This window comes from Danio rerio, chromosome 23, assembly GCF_052040795.2.
Source record: "Danio rerio strain M-AB ecotype USA chromosome 23, GRCz13ab, whole genome shotgun sequence".
NCBI classification, from domain to species: domain Eukaryota; kingdom Metazoa; phylum Chordata; class Actinopteri; order Cypriniformes; family Danionidae; genus Danio; species Danio rerio.
In genome coordinates, this window is record NC_141043.1 from 45498613 (window position 1) to 45512292 (window position 13680).

Genomic DNA, 13680 nt, shown 5'->3' on the forward strand with positions numbered 1-13680 from the left:
CTCTTATGTTGTTGTTTGGGAAACGCACCCCAGGGCAGCTTGCTGTAGACCGACTGACCCACCCACCCCCTTTCCCAAACCCAACCAATAGTGTTTTCAAAAGCAGTCTAGTAAAAAAAAAAGATTTCAGCCTGTTGTTTATTTATTTATTTATTGTTTTTGTTTTAACTAGTTTAGACAAGCTGTCTAGTAGACAAGCTGTCACTGTCATTTGTACTTGAAGGGTCCATATTGGTACATCAAAAGTATATTAGTACTTTCAAATTTTAAGAGGAACACTTTTGTACTTTTTAGGTACTAATATGTACCCTTGAGATATTAATATGGACCTTTTAGGTACAGATTTAAACCTTTTGTAAAGGTACCACCCCAGTGACAGCTTGCGTAACTTTATTTCTGAGAGTGCACATCACTAGTCCATTAATGTATGCAGCAAGCAACTGTGCAAACTGGTAACATCGGAAAAGTTATCCATACCTAGGTCAGCGTTATTGCAAATATGAACAGAATCCTTCATACCAAGCCAAATTGTACTTTTGAAGATGAAATGGAGCGAGATAAATCTCTGGGTACTTATTTCATGGTCTTCAGAAATGTAGACAGGGATACGTATCATGTGCAGAATTATGCTGTGTGAATCTGTTTCATAAAAGTGTACCTTCTCTAAATGTTCTACTTTAGTGGTGTGTTGAAGAATGGGAAAAAAACTGAATTAAATCTCATTTGTGACCTTCAAATCATAAAACAATTGAAGCATGCCAATATTGTCTCTTAAAATTGATGTCTTTCTGATGTACAGTACTTAAAATTTTAAGTACTGTACATCAGAGACCCTTGTTGCTGATTGGTTTTCAATCATCTATTTAAGTCAGTGTCAATCTAAGGTTGCTGAGACTTTTATTTCAGTATGTTGATGTACTTCCAACTGAAATGAAAGATTGATTAGGGGGTGGGGCTTTCTTGTTGCGCATCATTTTCTTATAGCAAACTAATGGTAAGAGGGGCGTGGCTAAGTATATTGTGGCTGAAACATCAGACTGACATTATGAGAGAAGGGGCCAATCCAAACCCAGAAGCAGATGCTTATTAAGGAAGAGCATTCTTGAAGACGTTTTGCTGAATCTGTGGTTCTTGGTGATATTTCCATTGAAATATTATTCCCAGGAAAAACAAATAAAAAATCCCTCCACTACTAAATATTTGGGGCATACTAAAACAAACCTATAGGTCTCTATTATCACAACATCCTGCATCCTCCTGTGGTTGATTTTGTTGAGTGCCAAGCTTGATGTCACTGTTAGCTGACCACTTTCAATTCAGTGCTTTGGCATGGTGCAAGAACAAGAAAAATGTCCAAGATTACCAAATCTGGGATCGGCTCCAGTGCAGAAGCTCATGCACTTCAGTGGCTGCTGCTGATCTTGGCGGGATTAAGGTCGAGCCATATTCCATCACTCACACGAGGAGCTTAATGATGACTGTTTTCTTCACATGTCACTTTGACATGACATTTTACAGCTTGACATTTTCTCTGAGTTTCAGAGGAGTCTGTAATAATGGGAATTCACACACTTGGGCTTCTCTTGCTGCCCACTTGGAGTTTAACAGAGCTTTAATAGAGGGCGATGAGACTCTTAAGCTCTGTTATATTTCCAGAACTCTAGAAATTAAGGTATCAAATAAGTGTTTTCTGTGTAATGCCAAAGCCATTTTTGGTTCAGGAAACATTTCTTAAAAGTGGGGATGCTATCGACTGATTTCGATACTTGCTGATCTGGCTGATCTCATGAACCGTTCGCAAGTGTTTGTTTATGCTTTTACAAGCAGACGAAGTAGTGGGTTATGCATACAGCAGCTACAACATGAGAGGATAGGGCTGGGCGATATGGCAAAAAAAAAAATTATCACCATAAGTCGATATCAATAATTATCACGATATATATCAAATCTTTACATCTATCAATTTTATAGGATTTTTAGCCTGCCTATCGCTTTGTGCAGCTGATTTAACACATTTTGTGAAATGTTTTAGCTGTCAGACAATATAAATAATAATATAGTTTAAAAGCTAGCCGGCAACTAGCTCTCTGCAACTCTTACATGGTCACCCACTGAAGCTAAGCAGGGCTGCGCCCGGTCAGTACCTGGATGGGAGACCACATGGGAAAGCTAGGTTGCTGCCGGAAGTGGTGTTAGTGAGGTCAGCAGGGGGCGCCCAACCTGCGGTCTGTGTGGGTCCTAATACCCCCAGTATAGTGAAGGGGACTGCTCAGTGAGCACCTTCTTTCGTTGTTAAACCGAGGGCCTGACTCTCTGTGGTCGTTAAAAATCCCAGGATGTCCTTCGAAAAAGAGTAGGGGTTCCACCCTGGCATCCACTGGCCTCTGTGCATCATGGCCTCCTAACCCTCCCCATACTATAATTGGCTTCATCACTCTGTCTCCTCACCACCAATCAGCTGGTGTGGTGAGTGGTCTGGCGCAAAGTGACTACCGTCGCATCATCCAGATGGACGGGGCAACCATTACTGCATCCAAAATGGTGAAAAGCTTTGGAGTAACGATTGATGACCAACTAAACTTCTCTGACCACATTTCTAGAACTGCTCGATCGTGCTCGATTCGCACTCTACAACATCAGAAAGATCCGACCCTTCCTATCTGAACATGCAGCTCAACTCCTTGTTCAAGCTCTTGTTCTCTCCAGACTGGACTATTGCAACTCTCTACTAGCCGGGCTCCCAGCTAACTCTATCAAACCTCTTCAGCTGCTTTATAACGCAGCAGCACGAGTGGTCTTTAATGAACCTAAAAGAGCACATGTCACTCCGCTACTCATCCGTTTGCACTGGCTGCCAGTTGCTGCAGTGGGTGATGCTGTCAGCCCCTCCCCCGCCTCAGAGCACTGACAGGTGGCCCAGTCCTCGTACAACAGCCTTTCCCACCTGAAACCTGACAGCAGATCACCCTTCTGCTTACCGGCAGCGAATGATTTAGCACCAGCAGTGTGAAGTATTTCCCTTGTACAGTCAAACTGATCTGCTTCTCCTTTATTTTAACAATTTAATTTGACCTTTTATTCTTTTCTTGTTCACAGTCACAGATATTATAAGCGAGAGTTTCAGAACTTGAATTAATTACGTCTAAGAGATTACTGCAAGTTCACTACACATCTATACTGATGTACTGTTGTCACGTTCCGGTAATGGGAAAAAGGAGCGAGGACCCAAGCGCAGAGTAAATAGGATTTTATTAAATAATAAAAATAAAATAAAATGCAAAATAAACAACCCCGAGGGGGAAAACACTAATAAAACAAATAAACAAACAAACTTGACTGGGCAGGCACAACAAGGCAAGGCTGGACACAGCAGGGCAGGTAAAGATGGACAACATGTGATGACGAACTCGCACAGGACAGCAGACATAAGGAGTTTATAAACTGTAGGAAATTAACACAAAAACAGATGAACATAATTAACTAATAATGGATTAACAAGGAGGGTGGGACTAGACAATAGACGGGAGAGCGCATGACACAGAGAGACAACACAAGCCATGCGCTTGTGTAAAAAACAGGACAAGAACATGCAGCCAATGAGAGAACTCATTAACCGCATGTTCATGACTAGAGGAGCACAACACTGAAGCGCACGACAAAAGCATGTGACCACAATGTAAACATCGAGCCACGTACTTGGACAAAAGATGCAAGACACGAGCACACGATAGATAAACACCTTACCGTGCGCTCACACATAAGCAACGCGCATGCTTCATCTCAGCGCCAACCAAAACTGAAACCAACTAGACAGAGGCGGCGAGAATAAAGCAGCGCGATGCTGACAGAACAAACACTAGTACAAGTGCGCGCACGTCTGAGGGACGCAGAGCGTGCGCGGCCACATCAAGCGGCAGCGCGCACATTCTGCGTACACCCACGACGGCGCGCGCGCACACAGAGACAGAAACAGGACCAGACATGAGTAGTGTCAGAGCTCTGCCACCAAAACAAGAATTTACAAGACCAAAGTGGCAGAACCCTGACAACTGTATTCAAACTGCAATAAATTTAGTTTTATTGACATGCTTACATAAAGCGTAGTGTAAATATGAATACCCCTTTATTCAGCTCGCTATATACTAATAACTACACTGATGGACTTGGGATTTGGAGCGGAGTTGACCGCGATGACGGGTCAGTCAGTCGACAGCAAGCTTGCCTGCTCAGCTGAAGTGTATATTGCTCCTTCTGGTGGATTTATGCAAGAAGTAAATGTGCAAGAGAAATTTGAGATCATAAACACAGCGGCCTCTGGTGGAATTTTTTCAAAACAAAAACTGAACAGACGTACCTCCAGGCATGTAATTCACTGTCCCCAGAAATGTAGACTTGGGTACAGTTGAAGTCAGAATTATTAGCCCCCCTAAATTATTAGACCACTTGTTTATTTTTTTCCCAATTTTGTTTAACGGAGATCAATTTTTTTAACACATTTCTAAACATAATAGTTTTAATAACTCATTTCTAATAACTGATTTATTTTATCTTTACCATGATGACTGTATAATATTTCACTAGATATTTTTCAAGACACTTCTATGCAGCTCAAAGTGACATTTAAAAGCTTAACTAGGTTAATTAAGTTAACTACAAGCTATTGTATAACAGTGGTTTTGTCACGCCTGCTGTAGTGCCATCTTGTGGTTTTCTGGACACTAGTTATATTTTGGTTTGTTCCTGTTTTGTAGTTCACATGATCACTAATTGTTTCCAGCTGTCTGTCATTGTCTAATTATTGTTGTCTTTATAAGCCTTGTTATGTTGTGTTTAGTTTGCCTTTGGATTTTTGCTGTTTGCTTGTGCACTCCCTTCACCCGATTCTGGTTAAGTCTGGCACTTATCAGGTCCTTGTCTGCTCACTGACTCATGGTTTTGGTTCGTTTGTTTGTTCACTTTGTTTCATGTTATGATCATATTTTTGAATTCCTGTTCTAACTTTGTTTGATACACTTTTGTTTACTGGGTTGTACTTTTGTCTCTGTTTGATTTTTGAACCTGGCCTGTCCCCTTATTTTTTTATTAAATCTTCTATTGCTGCACTTGGATATCTCTTGTATTTTTGTAACCCTATCGTGACAGGTTTGTTCCGTAGATTATCGAGAACAAATATAGCTTAAAGGGGCTAATAATTTTGACCTTAAAATGGTGTTTAAAAAATTATTAACTGCTTTTATTCTAGCTGAGCTGACAAAGACTTTGTCTAGAAGAAAAAATATTATCAGACATACTGTGAAAATGTCCTTGCTCTGTTAAACATAATTTGGGAAATATTTAGAAAAGAAGAGAAAAAAATCAAATGGGGCTAATAGTTCTGACTTCAACTGTACGTATCCACAGTGAGCTTGTGCTGGGTGTAAACACAGATACCAAATAATTTAGTTAATAACAAATATAAAGGAAATGTTTAATTTCATGGGGTTTTTAATCAGTGAGACCCTGATTTTTTGTTTACTGGTGAAGCAGTCTAAATAAGCGGCTGTGGCTCTTTAAATGCAGTTTCTCTGTGGGTGATTCTCCACTGCGTTTACTGCGTCTCCAACCTCTTATGATCCAAACAATTAATTTGAAACCATCCATTAACACCAGCTGATTATTATAAGAACTTGTTGGCTTTTTCAAAGCCGCTTTTAATTTGTTCTGCAGGGATACAGAAATATAACGGCATGCTTTTTATTATCTAAAACAGTCATTTCTGCTTTCATGCTATGATCTCGTGGGGGAGGAAAGAGAAAATTTGTTTTTTGGAAGCGAAAAAGCAGCTCTGAATAGATGAAGGTGATAGTCTTTTATTCTAATCACATAATGGGTTTTATTAAATCAGACTTTTTCATATTTTCTGAAAAGAAACTTGCTGTTTTATTAGATATCTCTTTAAACCAAGACCATAGGTCTACATCATAACTTACTAAATCTACAATTATTTATGAATAATGTATCTTGACCTCTTGGTCTCTCAGTACACAATTTTTCTGCTTATCTTGCATTCATCGAACATGCTCATAAATCAAAACAGATGTCTCTTTTTTTCTTTCATACATTATTAACATCAAACTTCATAAATGTAAATGCAACGTTGTAAAATAAATAATACTGTCTTGATTTTCATATCTAAAAGGTCATACATTTATGCATTTATGCATTTTTTGCTATTTCTGCGTAGAATTTTGGTACAAATCTGCGGATTTCTGCTGAATTATTTTGGGAGTATCATAACTAAAATCTTAATATGTGAAATAAAAAAAATATGTTTTTAACTTTTATTTAATGTTTAAAATGCAAATCCAATTAGATCCACTTTATTTGGTAAACAAAGCAAGTCTCTCGTTTAATAATCTACTAAAAGACAGAAAATATCACTGTACAAACTGCACTGTACATAAATCAGATGAACTTTTTCATATTAGTCAATAATATCCTGAAATTAATTTAATAAATATTCCCAGAGATGGGTTGCGGGTGGAAGGGCATCCGCTGCATAAAAACATGCTGGATAATTTGACAGTTCATTCCGCTGTGGCGACCCCGGATTAATAAAGGGACTAAGCTGAAAAGAAAATTAATGAATGAATGAATTTAATAAATATAGATTTACCAGCCTGATCTCATGAGGAAACGTAAGTATTGTACGTTTCGCCAGATAGTGGCTAATTCGTACAAAATCGAAAGAGTTCAGTCGTACAAAATGTACAAATTTAAAAAGGGGATGTGGCTCCTAACCGCACCCCTAACCCCAACGTCATTGGGTGATGAGCAAATCGTTCTAAATTGTACGAATTAGATTGCGTGAATTCATACAAAGTAGCCACTAAATCAAAAAGTTACGAACTGCCGTGAGATTGTGTTGAGATTTACACATATTTACTCAAGTAAATAAGCAGAATTAATGTGATGGGCTAAAAATCTGCGGAAATCTGTGGAAAATGTGTGGAAAATCTGCGGAATTCTGCCCGCGCAGATTCCGTGTGGGCCTAATGCTCCACTTGTTTCAAAACTGTTTGAGTTTATATTTATGCATAAAACTCCATTGACGTCCTTCATATTTTTGCCTTTTCAATGGATGTCAATGGCTTTTTTCCTCAAACATCTTCAGCAAATCATGTTGTTTTTAGTGGAAGAAAGAAATTCATAAACGTTTACAACCCCTTGAATGTGAGTAAATACTGAGGAAATGTTTATTTTTGGGTGATCTGTCCCTTTACTGTAAAAAAGGCTGGGTTTCACACTATTTCTTCATGTCATCTTAACACAAATTGCTAAAAAAAAAAACACTGTAGTTTATTATATTGGATTAATTTTCAAAAACTGTGTCAAGCATCAATATTTTTAAGGGATTATAATGAAGATAGAAATGTAAGTCTCATGCAGCACTAATGTGCAGTTTGAATTAGAAAAAAAAAACTGATTTTGCTTTCTCTTTCATTGGACATTTGATTTTAATGCTTTGAATGTCTCTCTTTCTTTATCTTCCTCTGCTCTTCAGCTTGGGAGCTCTTGTGGGGTTATCTATAGCGGCTGTGGTGCTTTTGGCCTTCATCATCACTCTCTGCGTGCTCTGCTACCTGTTCATCGCCACTAAACCGCGAGGCTTGGACAACGGGCTGCCACTACGAGCACCAGGTACAAAAAGCAATTCAGTGAAAGAACCCACACACACACACACACAAAACATCCTGAAAGGAAAGTCCTTGAAATGCAGGAAATGAGCTCAGTGCTTTTATCTCCAGCATGGTTCAGCGCTTTTAGTGATTTGTTTTTTTTTTTTTTTTTTTTTGGTTGATGTGGTAAATTTAGTTTTGGTTTGGTCTTTTAGCAGCAGTGCTGATCTTAATGAAATGCTGGAAATGTTCATTTGTGGAGTATTTTGGCAACACTTTACTTGAAGGAGTGTTCATAAGACTGTCATGAAACATTTATAATCAAATGACGACATGTCATGAATGAGATTTTATGCATGATTAAGACAATGGTTATTGAGTGTCCTTTGCTCAGTTATGCCATTTTAAATGCAAAGATGACATTTTTGGTGTGACAGCTTGACATAAACAAATTAAGTTTTTTTGTCATGACAACTCGACATTACCATACCTGTCAACCCTACTGTTTTTTCTGGGATTCTCCCGTATTTTACAGTTCTATCCTGCTATTATCCCATAAAGGTATTTTCCCATATTTCTCACTTTTTTTCACTCATTCTCTGAAGAGTGGCAAATAAACATTAAAGAGCCGAGCTTCCCTATTCTCAGCCCATACTGCTGAACCACCAGGGGCCGCCCCTTGCTCTTAAATGCGAGTCTGTTTTGTGCTTTCGCTTTGTTTAGACATGAAAACACTTTGAAATAAATATAAAAATAGCGCGATTCCCTTACTTTTCATTACAGGTGCCGTCTCCCCTTCATATGCAATCCTCAAGACAGTCATATAGCAGTGCGTGACTGTCAGCTGGCACGCTCCATAGTAGAGATCTGCACGGGATTTTGAATCCCGCTGCAGCCCGCTCCTACCAAGTTTTAGCCCGAACCCACCGCTCCCGCTTATATTCAGCATTTGTTGTCCCGCTGCCCTACCCGCCGTGCCCGATCACGCTAAAGAGCAGGGGGAGAACAAAACCGAAAACCACCCAGCTATACAGAATCCAGACAGCCTATAACAAGCTGTCTGTATAAACACATACACACACACACACAGCAACAAACAAGCTAAACACAGCATAAAGCTGACTCATTCACACACATACATACGCGTGCTAGCTCGCTCGGGAGTTGGGAATGATATTGCTAGACAGCCCGCTCCCATGCAAAATTAAACCAGTTACCGACCGCTCCCGCGCTTTATTTGGAAATTACAAAAATTAAAAATTTTAAATGCAGACCTCTACTCCATAGTGATAAATAGACGCTGTTTCCAAAACAGATTCTGTACCCGTGATTTTTGGGTGCGTGTTTAAACATACATGTACACATAATTAATAATAATTATAATAATATCTAAAGATACCGATCTTGGTGTGATTTTTTTTTTTATTTATTTATTTTTTTTTCGAACAAAAATAATTTCATCCTAAATGAGCATAAACAGTTAGGAAAGCAGTCGAATGCTTTCATTATAACGATAGACGTGTGCTTTTTTTTAAAGTGACACCTTTTATATAATGTAATTAAATGAAAAAATCAAAATAAATCATTCATTCGTTCATTCGTTGCTCCTTAATCAGAATGTGTAAGTTATACAGTGAAGAAATGGATTATGAGATTTGATTCCGTTTCGTTATAATAGCTATTCATTTTAATAAGCTGAATTGTTTGCTAATTTATTTGCTGCTAATGTATACCATTTATTGTTTTTTTTTGTAAATAATAATAAATCATATTACTGACGTTATTTACAATGAAACAGCTTAACAAATGAGCATATTTAGTAATTTGGGGATTTTTTAAAGGGGGGTCAGGGGAATCCCTTATTATGGTGGGCATATCCCTTATTTTCACATCCTAATGTTGACAGGTATGCATTACCAAGACAATATAACTAGTCATAAACATAATTGTCATAAAGTCATTATAATTGTATCATGGATATTTTTCTGATTGCGTTTTCAGTGGAACACACTATATTTGTAAATAAAATGTCCTGTTAAAAGTGTGTTTACTCTATCAAATCATTTTAAGGGCGTCATTAATGTTCAATGATATTTTAATTACAAACTCAGCTTCTACCTATAATGTGCACAGGAGGCGACAAGGAAGTGTCAATCTAAATGCAGGGTTTAATAGTAGGATGGCAAGCAATGGTCAGCACAGGGGCAAACAGATGTATACAGGGAATCCAGAGACGTGGTAAAGCAGCAGGCAACGTAAACAAACAAAACAGCTAAGCAAAGATCTAACACGTAAAGTCAAGGCCAGGAAAACGCACCATAATGTTCACAAACAGTATAACAAGACTCAACACTGATGTGTGTGTGCGCACTGAATTTTTTTAGTCCTTGTAATGAATAAATGATGAGCTTCAGCTGTGTGTGTTAGCAATCAGTGGGAAAGAGGAACAGGTGTGAGTGTGTGGTGCATGACTGGATCTTGTAGTCTGGTGATCATAACAGTACCACTGGAGTTGAGGTAAAAAAAATATTAATGATGCTGTTATAAGATTCATGACATTTATAATGGCTTTATGACAATCATGTTTATGACCGATATATGTTACGTTTTGTTGTCTTTATTGCAAGTTGTCATGACAAAGACAAAAACAGGTTGTGATGTATTTGTTTAAGTCAATTTATGATCCCAAAACAATCTTTACAATTGGCTGGAGAACTACAGATATGTCACTAAACTGGACTACAAATAACATCATTCAACTTACGCACATCAATGCCTGTTTCCCCTTATCACAGACTGATTGGCTGGACTTTATATTCACCCCTCACGCACACATACACGCTGCTGAGTCTTGTTTACCCTGCATAGCATTTCTAAGCGTTTTTTTTTTTTCCATGTTTTGGTCTTTGCTCTGTTTACCGTTGTGATTCTTTGCCGCCTAGCCTGACCCTTAGCCTGTGTTTTGACTACGTCTTTTGGACTACCCTAAAGCTCCTGTCTGCTCCTGTTTCAGACCAGTACCTCCATATACATTTCTAGAGTGAGCAAAATACGTCCCAGAAGGTTCGTTTTTAAAAGTTTTTCTTTTCACAAATCCTTCACAGGCCGCTGTGTGCGATTTTTTTTTTTTTTTTTTTTTTTTTTTTTTTTGAGATCTCAAATTTTTCTCGCGAGTGCCATTTACGCCTGCTGTTCTAGCATAAATCCACTCCATAAATCCAAGGCCAATGTCGACTGACTGACTGATCAATTACCCGATACCCTCACCCATCCCAACCCTATACCCAACCAATAGTGTTTTCAAAAGCAATGCAGAAATAGAAAAACCCTTGTCTGATTTTTACCATGTTTTCAGATTTCACCACATTCTCACCCTGTTAGTTACTTCTTTATTTTTTGACTTCTGTTCTTGTCCAACCCTCTTTCTGTAACCGTTCTTTGCCAGACTCAAACCCCGTTGTCGTGATCAACTCCCACTGTGTCTTAAGTCCGCCAACCACGGTTTAATTTGTGCCAGACCCGGATCTCATTTTACTGATCCCCCTCCTCAACCCCCACCCCCCATTACCACTCTTCACTTACTTTTGTGACTCCACAACCCTCTTCACTTTCGTCCGTGAGACCGCCTCCACCCCCCAAACCCTCCTCTCTGCTTTACACTTTCGTCCGTGACACCTCTCTCAGCCCCCCCTTCGCTCTTCACATTTGTCTGCGACACCTCTCCCTCCTCTGGTATCATGCCAGATCCGTTACCCTGATCTGTTGACTGGACAAATTAAGCACTGCTAAGCACTGCTGCCAACATACGTGTCAAGCTACCGGTCAAACTGGTAACAGTGGGAAAGCCGTCTACAGGGATGTAAGCGATCACTTGGTAAGACGAACTGTGGCCATATGTACTTCTGGCTACATATTTCGCAATCTCCAGAAATGTACATAGGGCTACATTTTCAGAATGAGCCTATGTTGAACGAACTTCACATGGATCCACATGTCCATTGTTCAGCATATGCCTCATTACAGTCAAGTTGTCAGTGTAAACAATGTCATCTTTGCATTTAAAGTGTTATAACTGAGCGAATTACACTTAATAACAGTTGTTATAAACATGCATAAAATCTTATTCACATTCATGACATGTCATGATTATAAAGGTTTAATGACAGTTTTATTAACACCCCTTCAAGTGTAGCAGAATTTTTGTCCTTGTTAATGGTAAAGGATGCACTGTTTAGATTAAATTTCACTCACTATTTATAATTCAATTAAAATGTATGTTCCATTTAATGTACAGTGATTTGTATTAAAATTACTGCACATAAAATACCAAAATATGGACAGCAGTTAAAAAAAGTACAACCTTGTTTATATTATAATAAAAAAAAGAGTTAGACACACCTATGCAAATACAAATCTGTTTACTTACGCACAAACCAGCACACACCAACCTTCTTATTTTCATATATGAATGATCTTGAGTTGTTTCTGTGATCCTATCTGTTATTTGTTCAGCGAGAAAATAGCTGCAGATGAATATGTATGAGTCAATTACATTCAGATACGCAAATCATTTGGCATGATTATGGGAAATCACCATCATCCTGACAAACAGTCATTTACACATCACATATGATTGCATGTGTCACATTTTCTGAAGCGAACGAATGGATAAATATGTAAGGGATCATACAGTGTGCATTTTTGTTGTTTGTCTTTATATCAAAGTCGATAACACGTTATAATAACGACACACTATGAATCATTTAATAAGCCTTAGCAAATAGTTAATTCATCAATTATTTAAGCATTACCTCTACATTGTTAGACATTAGTTGGACCGGGGGGGGGGGGCAAGTTTGAGCACTCATTTTGGTGCCCCGGGCTCTGCGTTGGTTAGGGAAATTATAAATTGAACCAAAACACAAACCATTACAATTGGTTTAAGACTGGCAATGAAAATTCGAGACACTGTAACCTGCAGAACCTGGAAAATTTTTTGTTTTAACTCGTTTGCTTTCTAAGCAGCGACTTTATTACCACTTAAAAAAATAGTTCACCCAAAAGTGACAGTTTAATCACTGTTTACTCATGCTTCTAAACTTTGAGTTTCTTTATTCTGTGGAACAATAAAGAAGATATTTTGAAGAAGGTTGAAAACTTAGGTTTGAAAAGTAAATACTATGGAAGATAAATGAGAAAAAAATGAGAAGGTACTATAGATGCCACCCAGGCTCATTCTGAAAACGTAGTCTCGTGGACGTTTCTAGAGATCGCGAAATTCGTCCTGGGAGGTACGTATTTTTGCAGTTTTTGTTTTCACGAATCCATGAGAGGTTGCTGTGTGCGCTTTTTTGTATCTTAAATGTCTGTCGCGAGCGCTGCTTTTGCATAAACCCACCAGAGGTCGCTTTCCACCAACAGTCTGACTGACTGAATTATTATTATTATTATTATTATTATTATTATTGTTTGTTTGTTGTTGTTATTTTCCTTTATTTAGCCAGGAGATCACATTGGGACAGTACTGTCGCTTCTTCCAGTGAGACCTGATCAAGATGGCAGGCAGCACAAAATTGCAAAATCACCATTCCTAAAATAATCAGATCTTAAAAAACAATTATGTCAATTCGTCTTTTTTGAATAAAGACGTGGATCCAGTTGGTGTTGATTTTCCTGTCTCTACAGATTTGGTAAGTGAGTGATCAGTGGTCTTTGTTTGTTTATTCAGAGACAAATTTGGTTTTATCCTTAGCAATACTCTTTCAGTGTTTAAAGATAGACCTTAGTCAATGATTTCTAAGTTAACAAAGTTTACCGTATGTTAACGTCACTACAATATTATGGACTGAAAAATCAGCTGTAAATGCTGCTGTCCAAGTGTAAACATGTAAACACCACAGCTTTCTGACTCTACCTACCGAGTGCATCTAAGTTACTTCGAAATGTGGAGGGTTTTTTCTCTCATTCGCCGTGCGATAACAAACATTGAAAAAATACACATAATACACATACACATAATACA

General features: G+C 38.3%; 1 protein-coding gene and 1 long non-coding RNA gene across 16 annotated transcripts in view; one reads left to right on the forward strand and one right to left on the reverse strand.

Moving 5' to 3' along the window:
* The window catches only part of shisal2a (shisa like 2A), a 211063-nt gene that overhangs the window by 150011 nt on the left and 47372 nt on the right, over positions 1-13680 (forward strand). For all 15 annotated transcript variants that reach the window (XR_015524002.1, XR_015524003.1, XR_015524004.1 and 12 more), the window contains one exon: positions 7544-7680. Coding sequence is in view for 7 of the 15 variants with exons in the window: in XM_087307813.1 (XP_087163939.1) it covers positions 7544-7680 (137 nt within the window). In the remaining 8 variants the exon portion in view is untranslated. The remainder of the gene's footprint in view (positions 1-7543; positions 7681-13680) is intronic.
* LOC147838288 (uncharacterized) lies at positions 993-8898 on the reverse strand. The gene is made up of 3 exons (XR_015524124.1): positions 4048-8898; positions 2730-3185; positions 993-2549 (listed from the first exon to the last, which is right to left on the reverse strand). It is a non-coding gene; the product is annotated as an uncharacterized LOC147838288 (long non-coding RNA).